Source organism: Cyprinodon variegatus, unplaced genomic scaffold, assembly GCF_000732505.1.
Source record: "Cyprinodon variegatus isolate N-32 unplaced genomic scaffold, C_variegatus-1.0 Scaffold60, whole genome shotgun sequence".
Taxonomy (NCBI): domain Eukaryota; kingdom Metazoa; phylum Chordata; class Actinopteri; order Cyprinodontiformes; family Cyprinodontidae; genus Cyprinodon; species Cyprinodon variegatus.
Genome location: NW_015150513.1, coordinates 1,796,062 through 1,812,335, shown reverse-complemented (window position 1 = coordinate 1,812,335; position 16,274 = coordinate 1,796,062). Strand labels below are relative to the sequence as shown.

The following is a 16,274-nucleotide window of genomic DNA, read 5'->3' as shown; positions in this document are numbered from 1 at the left end:
ACCAGTGCTGCGCCATGTTTATCGAATGTAAACAGAATTGTTTCGGTTTGCTTAATCAGACACGACTTGTACGGTGTGTTGACCTTCGATCATTGCGCTGAATGATATCACGTAAATCAGTGGGTCAACCCAGCTCTGGTGTTTCCACAGCATGCTGGTCAGAGATGAGGCGATTTTAAAACGGGTCGCTTGCCGAGTCATTTGACCCGGATAGACATGCGTCAGTGAGCTGATCCCACTGCCACTAAAAGTCAATTGTTCCCAGGGTTTAAACATGTTTTTCGGCCAGTGGGAAAGGGGTAGAAGACAGTGGACAGAAGTGTGTTGCAATTCTGTGTTGCGGCGATGGGTTGTGTTTATATTATAGAAAAAAAAGAAAACTGATAAATCCTATTATGTTTTTGAGAATTTTATTACCAGAGTCAGGACATGGCCCATGGATAAATGAGATGTCATCGATGGCTATGTCCCCAGCCTCTCCCCCCACAGTCGCCTCAAGAATCACTTGGTGTACTCTTTGCAGGGTCACATGGCTATGAGCCAGCAACCACTCATCCCCTTTGTTTCCTGATTGTTGCCACACCTACAGGAAAGACAGAAGGCTGAATCACTTCTCACATTGAGGATGTGAGGAGGCTTATGCAACCCGGAGGTATTTACTAAAACTAAGCAGCTTGGACCTATGGTACCATGCAAAAATATACTTTTGCAATCATCATTTCACAACTGTGAGAAGTTTGTTTTAACAGAAAGAAAATTAAAAGGAAACAGCCTCAATATTACTCAACCGACTGCATGGTTGTCTTCCAGGCTATACATGATACAGTATAATCTACAGTCTCAGCATTTAAAACAAAAGACCAAAGTTGTATAATATATAATAGATTCTAAGATCTATTTTGTGTTTTACCAGTGTTTTGTCCAATGAATCAACTGTTTTCAGAAACAGCCTCAATGAACCGACTGTAGCGCCGAACATGTAGTACCAAAATGTGAAACAGTATCCTTGTTGACCAGCTGGTGGCAGCAGTAGAGACATTAGCTGGGCTGTGTTTCCTTTTCCACTTGGATGGGAGCTCTCGATGTAAAGGTACTTCCCTGTAAAATAAATATGAAACCTTTGTGAGCTTTTTTCCTTTGTTAAAAAACAATAATCTGTGTAGTTAGCACTCTACAGTTTCCACAACACTTTGCATTTGTAGAGGAAAAACAATTTGCAACATTTTCACTTTCCTCATGGCAGATGTTTTTTATATGGACTTTATTGCTTTCGTTTGTGAGCCGCAAATAGTAAGGGCTAGCACAAGACCAAACAGAGAACAGACAGATCTGAAGGTTGCAAAACAAGATAGCATTTTTGTATATCTTATTTGCATATTTAATTGGAATGGAATCCCACCACATGTTGTACGCACTACAAGCTGTATAAAAAACTATAGTAAATCCTAGGGTGCTGATGACACTGAAATTGATATCTGATTCATAGCTTATAAACTGATTCTACATTGAAGGATTGTGTCATTATAAATTTTTTTTTTTTAGGTCTGGGCTATGTTAAATGATCTCTTTTTTCAAAGTATTTAACATTTTACATTTTTTACAGCCCATTTGGAGAAATATGCTAGTGCAGTCATCCAGGACAAAACCAATACATTGTCGTTTTACATAAGTTTTAAAATTTGATGTTAACAACATAAAACTGAATATTTTTATTAGTCTTGACATCAGGAGAGTCGGAGTACTCCAAGTTCACCCAGGGCACTTGTGTAAGAACTGCCGCTGCTGAGTCATAAGTTGTTGTAGTGTTTCTTTCTCTGTAATCAGGTAATTTAATTACTACCGTAGCTTTATTATGTATATGCTGCTAAAGTAAAACATAACTTCTACAAATGTCAACTTCGGTCACACAAGCTCTTTCTTAGCCAACAATAAAAATATTTTCCTTATACACACTTTATAAGTTGAACTTGATCGCTGATAGTTTGGCAAAGTAACAACCTGTTCCAGTGGTGTGGTCTCCTGCAGGGCCAGTGTTGGGGGTTTCAGTGGGACCTGACCAACTGAACCAGTCTAACTCATCTTCAGCTCCCTGGACCCAAACACAAAAGCCATCCTCAAAAGTACAACTATAGGAAGACAGGGCTGGGGAGAAAAAAAAAGTTTTAATTCAATTAAAACGTTCTGATTAATGCACAGAAAAAAACAACAAATATCCCAATTTAGTAGGAAGTTTATTGGAACCATAGTCACCTGGTGGCTTATACGCTGCCTCACAGTTCATAAAAGAGATGTCATCCACTCCAACAACATGGTCTTGAGTAGAACTAATGTGCCCTGATTCTTTAGTTATGCTACTGAACCAAATCTAAAAAAAACAGATAGCCACAAAAATGTTTAAAATCTATGCTTTTTTCCTTTTTAAATGTCATACTTTTCTTAGCTTCGTTTAAAATTTCAATGGGGAGAAATTAGAATTATTGTGATTTATCCTGTTTCTAATCATTTGTTCAAAACAGATTATGTACTTTCTATATCTATAACATTAAGAAAAAAATGATTAAGCAGAGTGTAGTGTGCTTCATCATTTCATATCCATAAACATGTCAAAGAGTTTGACATGAAATATTATATCATCATAAAATAATACATTAAGATTTTCATCTTTTACAAAAATGAACAAGATAAAAGTATAGAAATTGTTTTTCATATTTCAGTTTAACTTTCTGAAACAAAAAAGAAATCTGCTAATTTAATGTAAATTCTGTAGCTACATGTAATTAAAAACACTATTAATACTGTATTGTATGGGGACAAATGAAAAGCTTACCTAAGAAACAAGCATTATAGCAATGCATACATTTACCCATTCATTGAATATAGTGTGCAGCATGCTGGGCAATGTGAGAATTCTGCATGTAGCGAAATATAAATCAGATTGTTCTTAATGTTCTTCCCATGTTTTTTTTTGTTTTGTTTTTCTTTCCTTATACTTCCTGAAAGTTTCAAAACTCAAAGTCCTAAATATAATGGAGAAACCGTTAATGAATAACCACCTTGTATGGCTGCTGAAACAGCCCTATAGGCATATGTGCTGAGGTCCAGTGGGAGACAGTGTTGTGACTGCGTGACCACAGGATTGCTTCACCACCCTCAGCTTGCTGCATAAGCACTCTAAGTGACCCAGTGCTCCCCATGCTGATGGGGAAGTGAAACCTGATTGTGTTGAAGAAGGAAGGAAGTGAAGAAGAATGTCAGATTAGGAGGTGGGTTGCATGACAGAGACAGAGAGACAGGAGTTCTTGGGAGGGGAGTGTTACACAATTCATACAATGAAATCAAGTTATCTATTATATAAAATTCTGTTAAAAAAATTAGCGATTTCACAACTTACAGAAGTTGACAGTAGGGGGATGAAGGTGGGAGTTGGGGGCTGAGGAGTTTTGCTTCTGTTTGAGTGGAGCCTAAACTGAGATTTACTGTCATGTAAAAGCCTGACAATGAAAAAAAGAACCAAGTAAGCAACACCATTTAATTGACTTAAATACTGAGGAATCAGTTAACAATTTAAACTTAAAACTGACAGATTCAATATGCAATCTAAAAATACATTAAAAAGGTCACCAGTTTGGGTAGTGTGAGCTTCAGGGGACTCAGTGCTAGCACCCTTTTGTCTCTGCCATTTAGCTGGTCCGTCACTGATATCACTCCACAGACACTGATCAGTCTCAAATGTACATGGGCCTAAAAAAGAGCAGCAGAAGAAAATACTTAGTAGTAACATTGATATTTACTCATAAATCAAACTGACTATAAGGATTACAATGCAACCTTTCTGTTTTTTTAGAGAAAATGTATCTGTATTAAAAAAAAACAACACCTAGAATAAACAAAACTATTTTCTGATAACATCACTTATATTATGAAGTCAAACATAATTATTTTCTATTTAAGGTGTTTTGAAAAATTATTCTTCAGTGCACTGTTCAATGCATGGAGTTACTCCTTAAGACACATTCCCCCCTTAAACTCCACATTAGAGAACTTCAAATATGTCTCATTAGGTGAGTGTCATATCTGTGTTTTTGACTTACAGTGGAATGAGAGCTGTACTGAACGTAATTTTGTTTTGTATACACTCTGTATACAAACTGAAAATAAAGTCTGTCTAAGTCTAAAAACAACTTATAATGTAGTTCTCATTGGTGTTTAAGGGGAGCTTAGGCTCCTGTAAAGTGTTGCTCTGGGTCACATGCTTCATTCAGTGACTGATCAGAACCCCTCAGGCAAGTTACAGAACAATATAATGTAACTTGTAGATTTATGCATTTTAAAAGCTTACCACAGCCATCCTCATCCTCTCCTTCAGGGCAGTTTAGATGATAATCACACTGCTGTGTGGCTGGAATACAAACTTTTCCAGCAGACAGCCTGCAAAAAAACTCATTATCCTGCAGAAAAATATATAAATATATAAAGAAAATGTCCTTGTTTCATATATAATGTCAAGGCAGACGTGCACTTGTTAATTTTTAATTTACCTGACATGGCTTCACAGCAGTGGTCGTTGCTGTATTGAGGGATGTATGCGGGGAAGAGGTGGGCAATGTTTCAGGTAGTTTGCCGTTTTCAGGGTCAAAAATGCATTCCTTGGAAAAAGAAATGTCATCAAGTGCAACAAGCCCTCTTTGACTTGCCCCGAGTTCATACCTGAAAGCAACCTGTATGAGATATATATATTCTTAACATTTTTATCCTATTCCAAATGTCAATATATAGTACTCTTTAAAACATCAGTAAAAAATGATGGTTTAAGTTCTCAAACTATTCTTATTGATTCTCAATGCATACAGTATGTCACAAAATTTCTGTCAAACTTTGAATGTAAGACACCATTTTGTTGGTTCCCACAGACCTTGCTAATGACTGAGGAGGAGAAAGTGATCTCTTCCCTTTTCCAGCTGTAACTGTTAGAACTTTCCCTGATCCACAGCATTTTGTCATTAATTCCAGACATCAGTGTTCTGGACTGGGCCGTTAGTTGAGCAGAACCATCATTCAAGCTGAAGTAGAAGAATCTCACCTATCAGATACAAACAAAGAAAAAGAAAATGGATAAGAAATCCTACAGGAAACCAAGATACCCTTTTGCTGCAGACTTGTAAGTGTTCTATGTATTTTTTCTCTTTATTTCTTCCTTAAAATACTTCATACCTTGTATGTTGGTAAGATAGATAGGGATATTCCTCAAGTGACATCATAGTCATACTAATCTGATATGGGTCTATTAGCTGTTCCGACTGCAGTCTGATTCCTAAAGAACTATATCTATATAAAATCACATACAAATGTGGCCCAGATCAGACAAGATAAAGTCAGATTCCATGTGATTTGGCCTGTTTACACAGTCATGAAAAAAATCTCACTTGAATCATTTTAGCGCAAACATTATCGGATTTGGGCCACATTTGTCTGCAGGTTGAATGTAAACTTACAGTGATCATTAGGGGGAACCAATAATTTTGCCAATTGTAAAGTAATTATATTTAAAAAATGACCTACTGATTTGGAATTCTTGTCTCCACTTAGTATCTGTACTTAAATAAAGAAATGGTTTAAGAAACTTACAGTGCAGTTAAAGCTTGGTAACAGTGTCTTTGAAATAATTTCAGATAATTGACCCTTCTCAGTGATATGACTTCCTGGTACAACATAGTGACCTGTTTACAGAAAAATCATAGAATACAAGTGCAAATGAACCATTAAAACCAGCTTTAGTTGTGACAGCAATCATCAGAAGCAGTGAAAAGCTTGTTATACCAGTGGCAAAGTTTAGGGTGTGATCTCTTGGGGGGCCATGGTTGGGCCAAACGTCTTCACCTTTGTGGCGTGTCCATTCACCTCCTGGTGTGTCTACATCACTGGTAGCCCAGGAACACAGGCCATGTTCAAAGTTACAACGCTCCATCACACCTTGATTTTCTGAATGATCAGAGAGTAGCTAGTCACATCAAATTCAATTTAATTCAGTTTATTTATTTTTGCACCAACACAAAATATCAATGCACTTTATTGAGAAAGTTCAGTTAGACCATACAGTCACATCGGTGAAAGGCCATGAGAATATCATTAATGACTTTCACAAGTCCTTTTTCAGTGCCATGATGAACTCTAAAACTTGAATGAGGTCATCATGATATCAGTGGTAAGAACGAATTCTAAATAAGAAAGGGAGATTAGAAATGGGTCTATAATTGAACATTCTTTCAAATCAAGACAAGGGTTCTTAAGTAAAGCTTTAGTGACAGCTACCTAAAAAGCATATGACACATATCCCTGCAATAGGGATAGATAAATCACATCTAAAATGCTTGTGTAAATTCTCAGTCATCCGGGTCATGGCAACCACATCTGGATGTGTTGGCTTGCCCTGGTGCGTGCCAACAGAACTGACAAAGACCCCTGGATGTCAAAACATCTTCAATAAAACTGAGCCAAGGTTCAGTGTCTTACAATTTAAGACTGTTTTGTGGCAATATCTAAAATGGATGCGAAATCCAGAGGAAATACTTCCCTTAACTTGGTTGGAATTGGATCTAACATAAAAGCTAAAGACTTAGATAAGTTATTTGGCTAACTCTAAAAGCTCAACTGTTTTCAAACAGTTCTGTAGACATCCAATATGTTCTATCACCTTCAAGAGATTAAACAATTATTTTGAGATGGCTGAAAATTGTGATGTTGTTTTTTTAATATTCAATCTTATCTATAAAGAATAAAATAAAATCATTACTGCTATGAGCCGGGAAATGGAATGACCAATAAAGCTATACTTCTGTTAAAGTCATTCTGAAGGTTACTAAAATATGTTCAGATAAGACAGGGTTGTTAAAAAATACAGTTATTCCTTTTCAATCAATGCCATGTGTTAGCACAACAACCTCAGTATGAAGATAAGGGACTATGCACATTTTGAAGTCAAAGATATTGTTAAAGGGACAATGTGTAAATATCGCTCTTATTTTTTCTGCCCTAAATTGATGATTGTATTTACATACCGTTATGTTTTATTATTGGTGTATTATTATCCCCGATAAAAATCAGATACATTTTGTTAGAATATGTCAACATCTTCACTCGTCTGAGTTATTTTATGTTTGTGTTCATGTCTCTAATTTACATTGTACACCTGCTAACCAAACAACTGAAAGTTTGCACTACTATGCCACCATGTAGGACCAGCAGCAGCACAAGAAATTGTTTCACCATCAACAAGAAAGCAAAAAAGAGAACTTAAAAGACAATAAAACCGGAGCAAGCAAAAAAAGGAGATTAAATATAAAGATTTTAAAAGTGAAGCTTTGTTTCTTACTGACAAGTACTACTAATTGAGGAAAGCCAACTTTTTCAATTCTCTTCAATTAGAAAGTATTGCTCTTTACCATAGAAAGCATAACAGAATTGTAGACAAACGTCGATTTAGTAGCTTTCAAAGCCATAATACACAATGGCTTTTTGTAACAGTAAATGTCATCTACTAGAGCATTCTAGAACCTGACATGTGAAAGCTTTTAAACATAAAACGATCTTCTGTTGAATAAAATCATATTGAATTATTTAAAATTATTGTACAATTGGACTCATTTTGATTTTAATCAGAGAATCATGAAGTACTCATTTGGGATTTTTTTCCCCAATTTATCTGATTTTGGCTGTGAGCAAGACGTCTGGATGGGGTTTTGGGTGAGTAACACGAGAGAAGCTTCAGAGATATGTAATAAACTACACTTCTGCTTCCTGGTTTGCACCCTGGGCTTTCAGGGTTTCGGAGGACAATTAATTTGACCAGATTACTAGAGAGAAAAGCTGCACCATCCAAAGAGGGATGGATGTCATTTCTCCAAATTAGACCACGTTTTCCCCAAAAAGTATGCCAATTATCAATGTAGCCCACATCATTTTCAGGACATTACCTAGGTAACCAGTGCTTGAATGACAACATGCAGCTAAACATGTCATCACTGGTAGGGGATCAAGATCATTATGGAGTCAAAACCTTTGGTAAACATGTACACCAAAGTAACACTTATTTTACTTATTGTTTGATCTAACTATATTAGCCAGCAGTTTCAGCTAGGATTTGATGTCCCCCATTTTGACCCTCGGCAAACATTTAAATAAGGATCCTGGTGTCTCTAATGCCAAGTTCCTGAATATAGAGCTGCTGTTAATGATGTGGACTTCTCAGTGGGTATGTCTCTGAGTGGGGAAAGTCGATTTTAACAGGTTAGTAATGACAAGTGGGAAAAGATCTAGGACAGTGCTTTATTTGTACCATCATGCAGTCATACAAGGTTCCTGGCGGTTCAGGAACCACTGGAGGACCACTACCTGGCCATGATGCTGATCTCGGTGGCTCCGAGGTACTAGGCCTGATCTAATGCTAAGTTCCCACTGAATATGTTTTCAGAGTCAAAAATGCACCCACTGCCTCAACTTGGACGCTTGTATATTTTGAGGTTAGATACTCTCGGGTTGTTGAGCTGTTCTGTTCTGATGTTGCAATGTAGAGAACGGGTTGGCTTTATTTACTAAATGATCAGGAAACTGCAGTAACCCAGAGGAAGCCACCAGTAAACTTTGTCTTATATAAGTACCGGTTATATCCACCAGCAAAACAAATCGGAAATAGCAGTGGAAAGCAGCTTGCTACGCCACTGTATCAAATGGTTGATTCCATGTGAAAGTGTGTTCTTATTTAAAGTTAGAGTAAATTTAGCTGCTTACTTTTTCCTGACAATACTGTTTCATTACAGAATCACATATATAAATATTTCATATGACATTTGTTATCTCCAAACTTTTATGGATTTCAAAGGAAATGTAAAACAACATTTGTAGTTTACCATTTATCAACACCATTTGCAATAACTCACCACAGTGAATCTCGTCAGACCAGTCTCCACAGTCATCACTGAAGTCACATACATGGTTAAGGTCAACACATACACTGTTGTTGCATGTGAATGTACTCTCAGAACACCACAACTGGGGCTCTGCAAAATTGCAAAGCTTCAAAATTAATGAAAAGTTAACTTTCTGAACAGACAAAAGCAAAATAAAAACTGGCCTACCAGGAAGGGAGCAATTAGTGAAGTCAACATCATCAATTGCAACATATCCTGGTTCATTAAAGTTTCTGGAAGCTTCAAACAGGAGGGCAAAATCCTGGGGGATCCGGCCAATCATGACCTTGCCATGCTGCCACAGATTTCCCTTGTTTCCAGCTAGCCACCACAAATTGGTGATCCTAGAACCATCTTTTATGAGCACGTTAAGCTCTGAGTCTGAAACAGTTCCACAAATGCTTACAAATAGAAATCCAAGAACTTTGTATTTCAAAGGTTTTACATCTTTACAAAGGTTTTCATCTCTACACTTACAACATAAAATATAACACGTACCAGTTCCATAAATGTTGTAGTAAAAGTGTAGTGTACAGGTGGAGCTGGCCTGTTTCATTTCAAGACTTTGCAGAGTGGCAGGGCTAATTTCTTCCCCGCGATCAGCCTCCAGCCCCATGTACCAACCTGAAAACACCAAAAGCTCAGTTTGATATACAAACTTGTGTGAGATACGATGCAACAAGAAAATGAGGGTAGAAAATATATTGCAAGAAAATATATTGATGTGTTGCACCATTTGTTTGAAATATTTGAAAGAATCAGTAGAAGAGGATCTTTGAATCCAAGAAAAAAACCCTAAAAAGCTCAAATTCAGTGGTGCAGATTTTGAAAAACATCAAAGAAGGAGGTATTTCCTGTTCAAAACAGGCACTTCAGTGGCGCAATCTGAGCTCAAGTAAGCATGAGGAAATTGCGGCCAAAAACACCCAGCATTCCTAACATTTGGTGCACAAAAGAGGAAACTGAAGAAAAAAACTCATATTCAGCTTCTTTATTCTTTCAAACAAACCACTCATAACATCGGAAACAGCTTTTTATGTACTGTGGAGTCATGCTGATTCTAGGGCTATAAGTCACACTTTCTTTCTGCTTCATTAAGCTGTAGCTGTTCTCCAGTTTTGAGTCTGACAACCTTACCCAGCTCAGTGCCTAGTGTGTTGTCCACAGAGGGTCCACTGTTCTCTGTTCCATTCCTTCTTCTTACCCACTGAGCCTGACCGACACTGATATCATCCCAGCCACAGGTGCCATTTTCAAATGTACAGCCCACAAATCCTCTTGTGTAATTTTCTACATAAAAGCAAAGAAATGTATTAACCACAAAATATACTTCTAAATTAAAATAAGTAAAAGACAGAAAATATTAGTATCCTCACCTAGACAAAGGCCTTGCATGAGACTGATGTCATCAATGGCAATAAATCCATTGTTGTTGCTTTCTGCCTCAATTAAAAGCTGTGGTTGAAAATATAAACACCACAAATAATACATGGTTTTCAAACAGTTTTTTATTTAAAATCTGAAGTGTGTCACATGACACAATGGGCCCAAGATGGGGCTGCATATAATGGCTGTGTTAGGTATGTCTTGCGTTGTTTTTTTGTGCTTTATGTTGTAATTCCCAGAGCTATTTATTTATTTTCTACTTTTTCCATCATCATTGGAATGAAATTAAATGTTTTTTTCAAGGGCAGCTTACGTTGTTAAGAGCCACAGAAGAAGAAAACTACCTAACCAGCTAATGGCCCTTTGTCATATGAGGTTCGATACACCACTATCAGAAAATGTATCCTCAATGTGCATTTACTGTGCAACAAACTGGGCAAACTATAAAAACTGGGGGACAATAGGAAACCTAAAGTCATCGTCTGTTTCTTTCTGGCTTCCAGCTATAATGAGTGGACCATGAAACATAACTGTCCTGCAGAGGGGACTATTTTCACATCAACAACAGCTGTTGTACCAATATGACAGTGCGACTCTCCTAATCTGGAATATTTTGTTATTAACTGAAAAAATGTTTGATGCCCCCCCCCTTCCACTGAATTTGCTTCATTTACCTTGGTTGGTGTTTACCTTTCACTATTGGCCAATACGGATGACTCACAGCACTGCATGAAAAGTGGGATTTTCGTCAATATGCGGCACTGTAGATTGTCGTGTAAGTTCAGGTTAACGGCAGTTTACGGTAATTTGCAGGCATCGCCGAAAACTCCCGTAAATTGTCAGAAATTGACGTGGGCTTTCTTAGGCAGTGTTCCCCCCATGCCTCCCCACCATGGAATTCTAGGGGAGGCTTTAACATGTAAATGAACATGCTGTGAGCTATACAAATGCAAATCAGGGTTGCAGGGGGAGTTTTACCCCAAGTGACATTTTTCTAAAAGGTAAGAAAATCTGTGATACAAAGAGATCAGGCTCAGTATAGACTCTTACATTTTAGCTTGAATTGATTTATTTAATTAAAGTATAGAGACCAAAACAGATCTTTAGCTGACAGAGCAATACATTTAGAGCAGTAATTATTAAAAAAAAATTTGCATTTAAGATAAAAAAATAAAACATTCTCTGTCAATATGCTCAATTCACAATTACTTAAGTGGAAAAGTTTCAAGAAATGAGTCTGAGATGATTCACTTTATAACATGGCGCATTATCCTGCTGGAAGTAGCCATCAGAAGATTGGTACACTGTGGTCATAAGGACATAAGGTCAGGAACAATGCTGAGGTAGGCTGCCTCATTTAGCTTCCTGGCAAATGTTCATTTCCTGTATAAATTCATTCATGTCCTTGATGGTAGCCTAATAATTGTGTAGTAGTGTAGGATAACATAAATACACAGCATATGAATAAATAAATATATGAATGAAAAAATATATGAATAAATAAATAAATATATATATATGCCAACCAATCACGAGCGATTTTACTTGTTTAAAAAGAAGTGGTTCCGTCCAATACTCAGTAAGAAAATTAAAGCCTGGCGTGGCCACGTGTGGTTTTGCTGCCAATCACGAGCGATTTTACTTGTTTGAGAATAGTGGTTTCAGCCAATACTGAGTAGGTTATTCAAGCCAGACCTGGCCAGCCGCGCGGGTTTGCTGCATTCATATGCTAATTAGGGCCATTAGTACAGCTGATCGCTCTCCACATACGTCAGAGTCCGTTCCCGACAATTTGTGGCACTGACAAACGGCGACAAGCGCGAGTTGCAAATTGTCGGAAACTGACGAAAATCAGGGAGATCTGCGGGAGTTTACGGGGACGAAAATCTCACTTTTCATGCAGTGCAGTGCATGCTGACAAAGTGCTGTTTGTGGAGCAGAGAAACCTGGATTCCTTTTAATTTTTTCTAAATGACAAGGGGAACCTCAGCCAACAATTCTTGCAGTAAAGACATGTTATCGAATCTCAACAAGAGAGGAAACAACTTTGGGTCACTGCTACACCACAGCTCACAGGGCCTATCAAACCATCCCCTGTGCAACTCTGCATCAGTATGATGAAGTGATGGCACACACCATTCCTGAATACAGGCCGAAATAAAAGTGATAAAAGGGTACTTGGCCTAGGGGGACGGTCTACCTGGGCTGCAAATGCCTGGCACCCATGGGTATTAAAGGACTGTATGGATGTGTGGGCCTGGAAGGGCTGTGACTCACTGGAGGCGGGTTGGGCCCTTCGGCAGTTTAGCTACCTGATCTGCTGCCTGTGGGAGTGGGTGTGTGGTTTATAGCAGGATGCCAAGAAGGGCTGTTGCTGCCAGCCCAGTTGGGGGGTTGTTCCTCTTGGAGATGGGCCTGGGTAAGAATATGTTTGAACATCATGTTCCTCATCAAGAATGAACAGCAAAGGATGTACTACCTAAAGAAGATAAACTTCCACCATCATTGTTCCCACCCCCTACTCCTCCATCACCATCTGGTAGCAACTGCCACCAAAGGGGACAAAGACAGAATTCAGCTTATTATTCGCTCCATATAGGGGATGACTGACTGCAATCCTCCTTCTTTTCATGAACATCCAGCAAAGCAGAACAGATTTCACCTGACACCTCTGACCCTGGACACACTCTACCCTGAGGCAGAAGGCTGTTTTCCATTAAGACCGAAATCTACCAGCACAGAAATAATTTCTTTGTATCTGCAACATACTCATGAACAAGGTCTAGGTTCTTCACTGACACCTTCCTGTTACAAATAATACAAATATATTGGCACAGGGGAATACTATTCAATTTCATTTAATAATGTTGTCATTATCTATTGTTTAGATCTGCCATGGCGCTCTTCCTCTGCAAAGATTTCACACTATTCTTTATTCTCATAACATTGCTGTACAACTTGCATTTGTTTATTCCAATGTATCAATGGATACGTTGGAGCAAACCAAGAAGAATGTAATTAGCCACCAACTGTATGCCCAAAAAGTTGAAAAAGTCAGATGATACCAAAGCTGAACCGTTTTGCTCTGCAAATTTCTCCTCGTGGCAAAAAACTAAGCCTTCAAAATACCTTGAACACACCATCATCACCTTTAAATATGTTGGCACCCATATACCATGGGTGTCTTTCTTCAGCGGGGACAGTGAAGCTGGTCCAAGTCGAGGGTAAGATGGATGGAGTAAACTAATGCAAAACCATAGAAGCAGACTTTAACTGAATTTAAGTTTTCAGGCCACAATGAGATTGGGGTGTAGATTATGTTCCACCTGGACGAGAACCTTAAACAATTACCTAGGTCATAGTTCAATAAAATGGAATAAAATATAATCATGGGTTGGAACGGCCTAATAACAGTTCACACCAAACTTCTGCTCAAATTGTTCTGCAATTCTCTCTGCGTTTCCCATAAAAGAATGTCATATGTCTTTATATGTGTGAAGCATTTACTCAAAGAAATGACCCTTTAATTCCAGCGGATTGTGGTTCTAAAAAATATAATTTTGGGCTGGTTTAATAAATATACAAGATTATATTTAAACAATTTTAACAACGTTGAGAGCCATATTTTCCTTTCCTTCAGTTCTCCATGTTTGCAATACTTTGTGCAGACTTATTAAATACTATCCCAACTAAATGCAATGAGCAAGTTCAAGGAGTATGAATGCAGGTGTGTGTGTGTTTTTTTTCCGTTTACCTGAAAAGGTTTGGACATGTCCACTTGGTGAGAGAATCTGGTCCAGCTGTTGACACTATTGTTTACGTGAAATATCAGAGTCTCCTCCGCTGGGTCTGAACGTGCAAACAACTGTAGTGTGCCAGAATAACTAAGAAAATTTGAAACCAGATTTTATTAAATTAGTGCAAAGTTAAATAATCTATGATATATTTCCAAAATTTTCATTTAGGTAGCTCCTGTTCATCTTTTTTTGTGAAACAAACACTTATGTTGCTATGGCTAACAGGAAACAACGTTTGTTAAACGATGCTGACGTTTTCTGTATGTTGTCTGTGGGGTAAAACTCTCTATGGGTTCATTATCAGTAATAGTCCGCTGAACTCTGCCACACAAACTCTTAGTCTTGCACAAAGTCAAGCAGGCGATCCATGACTAAATGACTTTTGTTCACGCTTCCTGTGGAAGTTAATGACGAAACTAAATAACACAATGAAGTCCTTTCGTATACTTTTGTCACTCTAGAGTAAAAATTGAAAGGGTGATGCTATTTTTTTTTTACCTGCTGCCCATATGGTACCAGAAAGTGAGACAAAACAGGGTGTTCTCCAGTTGGATCCATTCAGAGACAATCTGTGCAACACTCGGCTGGCTGCTGTGCAGTGCTGAGCTCAACAAAAACCAACCTATAAGCAAACAGAAGATTGAAACTAAGAAAAACAAATTGAATTTGTATGTTGTGATAAATCATAAGTCATCAATTGAGATGTTTAAAACTACATTTTCTCTGTTTATATGTGAAATTTTATTTCAATATACAGTCAATCTGCTGGCTGAGGTTGAATAGATAACTTTATCTAAAGAAATGTAGGCTAAAGGTATTTCATTACAGGGGCTTGAAGAGGCAAAGCTTGAAAATGAAAATAAAGAAGTCACTTAAAAATGCCCTATGTATGGGATAAGAAAATAAACCATAACCAAAACAAAAAAGGTCCTGGAACAGCTGGAAGACTTTTGCTGTAATTATACTGTAAAAATATTAATTGAGAGACTGCTTGAAAGATACACTGATTTTGTTTTACATTGTAAAACGTGTATTTACTTAGATTCAAAATACAGTTTGGTATGCTATAATTTTTTTTATGTTCTTAATTACTGATTTCCCTTTCAGGATCTAAGCTCTTTTCAAAGGATTTACCATCTGAGGTTTGAGTGGTATGGTCCTGCGGTGGTCCATGGGATCCTCCCTGGGACATGACCCACTCATGTCCATCTTCTTTCTGCACATTGACCCAAGTGCATTGTCCAGACTCAAAGTCACAGCTGGCAGCTGGAGCACAAGCCCCATCCCTCATAGAGAAATCATCTATTTTTACTGTATCGTTCATGCCAGGTTCGTGGACAGCCTGAAATACTACCTGAAATAAAAGAACAACTTCTCAAGGATCAGTATTTTTGGAAGTGGAAAAAAGTAAAAATCTCACCCAGGATACAAGCTACTATAAACACACCCTCTCTGAACATTTCATTTATAAATACTTTCATTTACATTGAAAAGTGCAGGAGAGGACACTGTAACTTCGGCCACCTCCCAGTTTTTAGAAGGGAATCCAGAGCGGTGCCAAAGAGCATCGCCAAGGTCCCCACTTCTCAGTACATGCACGGACAGATGGTTGGATGCCTCTGCAGGCAACATGTACCTGAAATAGGTATGTATATGTATATTTATACCCAAGCTAAAACATGATTTGTGCTATTGTGTAGAAAATTAGTGTTTTGCCAGTATTTGACCTACCAAAAGCGTAGGCACATCTCTGTTGCAGAATTGAGCTCTGGTGAGAGCAGCAAAGCTGTCTCTAACTCTGCAGTATTTGGATTCATCACAGACATGTAGAAGCCTGCAAAAAACAAAATGAACTTCTATTTCACAAAAGTAACTTCTGGGATTACATGTTCTCACATCCCTTTTTAAAAACAGCCTTAATCTAAGATATATAGAAATCAATGCAATTAATAACTACCAGTGTTGGGCACGTTACTTTGAAAAGGTAATTAGTTATAGTTACTAGTTACTTCTCCCAAAAAGTAACTGAGTTACTAACTGAGTTACTCCACAATAAAAGTAACAAGTTACTGGTAAAAGTAACTATTGCGTTACTTTTGTGTTTCTCGCCCCTGTAACCCTCACCACC

General features: G+C 37.8%; 1 protein-coding gene across 1 annotated transcript in view; it reads right to left on the bottom strand.

Moving 5' to 3' along the window:
- LOC107082732 (MAM and LDL-receptor class A domain-containing protein 1-like) overlaps positions 1 to 15,401 on the bottom strand; it is a 23,294-nt gene extending 7,893 nt beyond the window's left edge. The window contains exons 1-20 of the mRNA XM_015371542.1: positions 15,281 to 15,401; positions 14,645 to 14,768; positions 14,104 to 14,233; positions 10,340 to 10,418; positions 10,101 to 10,253; positions 9,462 to 9,587; positions 9,132 to 9,344; positions 8,934 to 9,053; positions 5,818 to 5,979; positions 5,626 to 5,717; positions 4,913 to 5,080; positions 4,539 to 4,718; positions 4,340 to 4,448; positions 3,622 to 3,741; positions 3,392 to 3,491; positions 3,054 to 3,213; positions 2,251 to 2,365; positions 1,999 to 2,142; positions 911 to 1,098; positions 418 to 583 (exon numbers count right to left, since the gene is read on the bottom strand). Coding sequence (XP_015227028.1) covers positions 418 to 583; positions 911 to 1,098; positions 1,999 to 2,142; positions 2,251 to 2,365; positions 3,054 to 3,213; positions 3,392 to 3,491; positions 3,622 to 3,741; positions 4,340 to 4,448; positions 4,539 to 4,718; positions 4,913 to 5,080; positions 5,626 to 5,717; positions 5,818 to 5,979; positions 8,934 to 9,053; positions 9,132 to 9,344; positions 9,462 to 9,587; positions 10,101 to 10,253; positions 10,340 to 10,418; positions 14,104 to 14,233; positions 14,645 to 14,768; positions 15,281 to 15,338 — 2,707 coding nt within the window. The 5' untranslated portion in view covers positions 15,339 to 15,401. The remainder of the gene's footprint in view (positions 1 to 417; positions 584 to 910; positions 1,099 to 1,998; positions 2,143 to 2,250; positions 2,366 to 3,053; positions 3,214 to 3,391; positions 3,492 to 3,621; positions 3,742 to 4,339; positions 4,449 to 4,538; positions 4,719 to 4,912; positions 5,081 to 5,625; positions 5,718 to 5,817; positions 5,980 to 8,933; positions 9,054 to 9,131; positions 9,345 to 9,461; positions 9,588 to 10,100; positions 10,254 to 10,339; positions 10,419 to 14,103; positions 14,234 to 14,644; positions 14,769 to 15,280) is intronic.
- Positions 15,402 to 16,274: the final 873 nt, after the last annotated feature.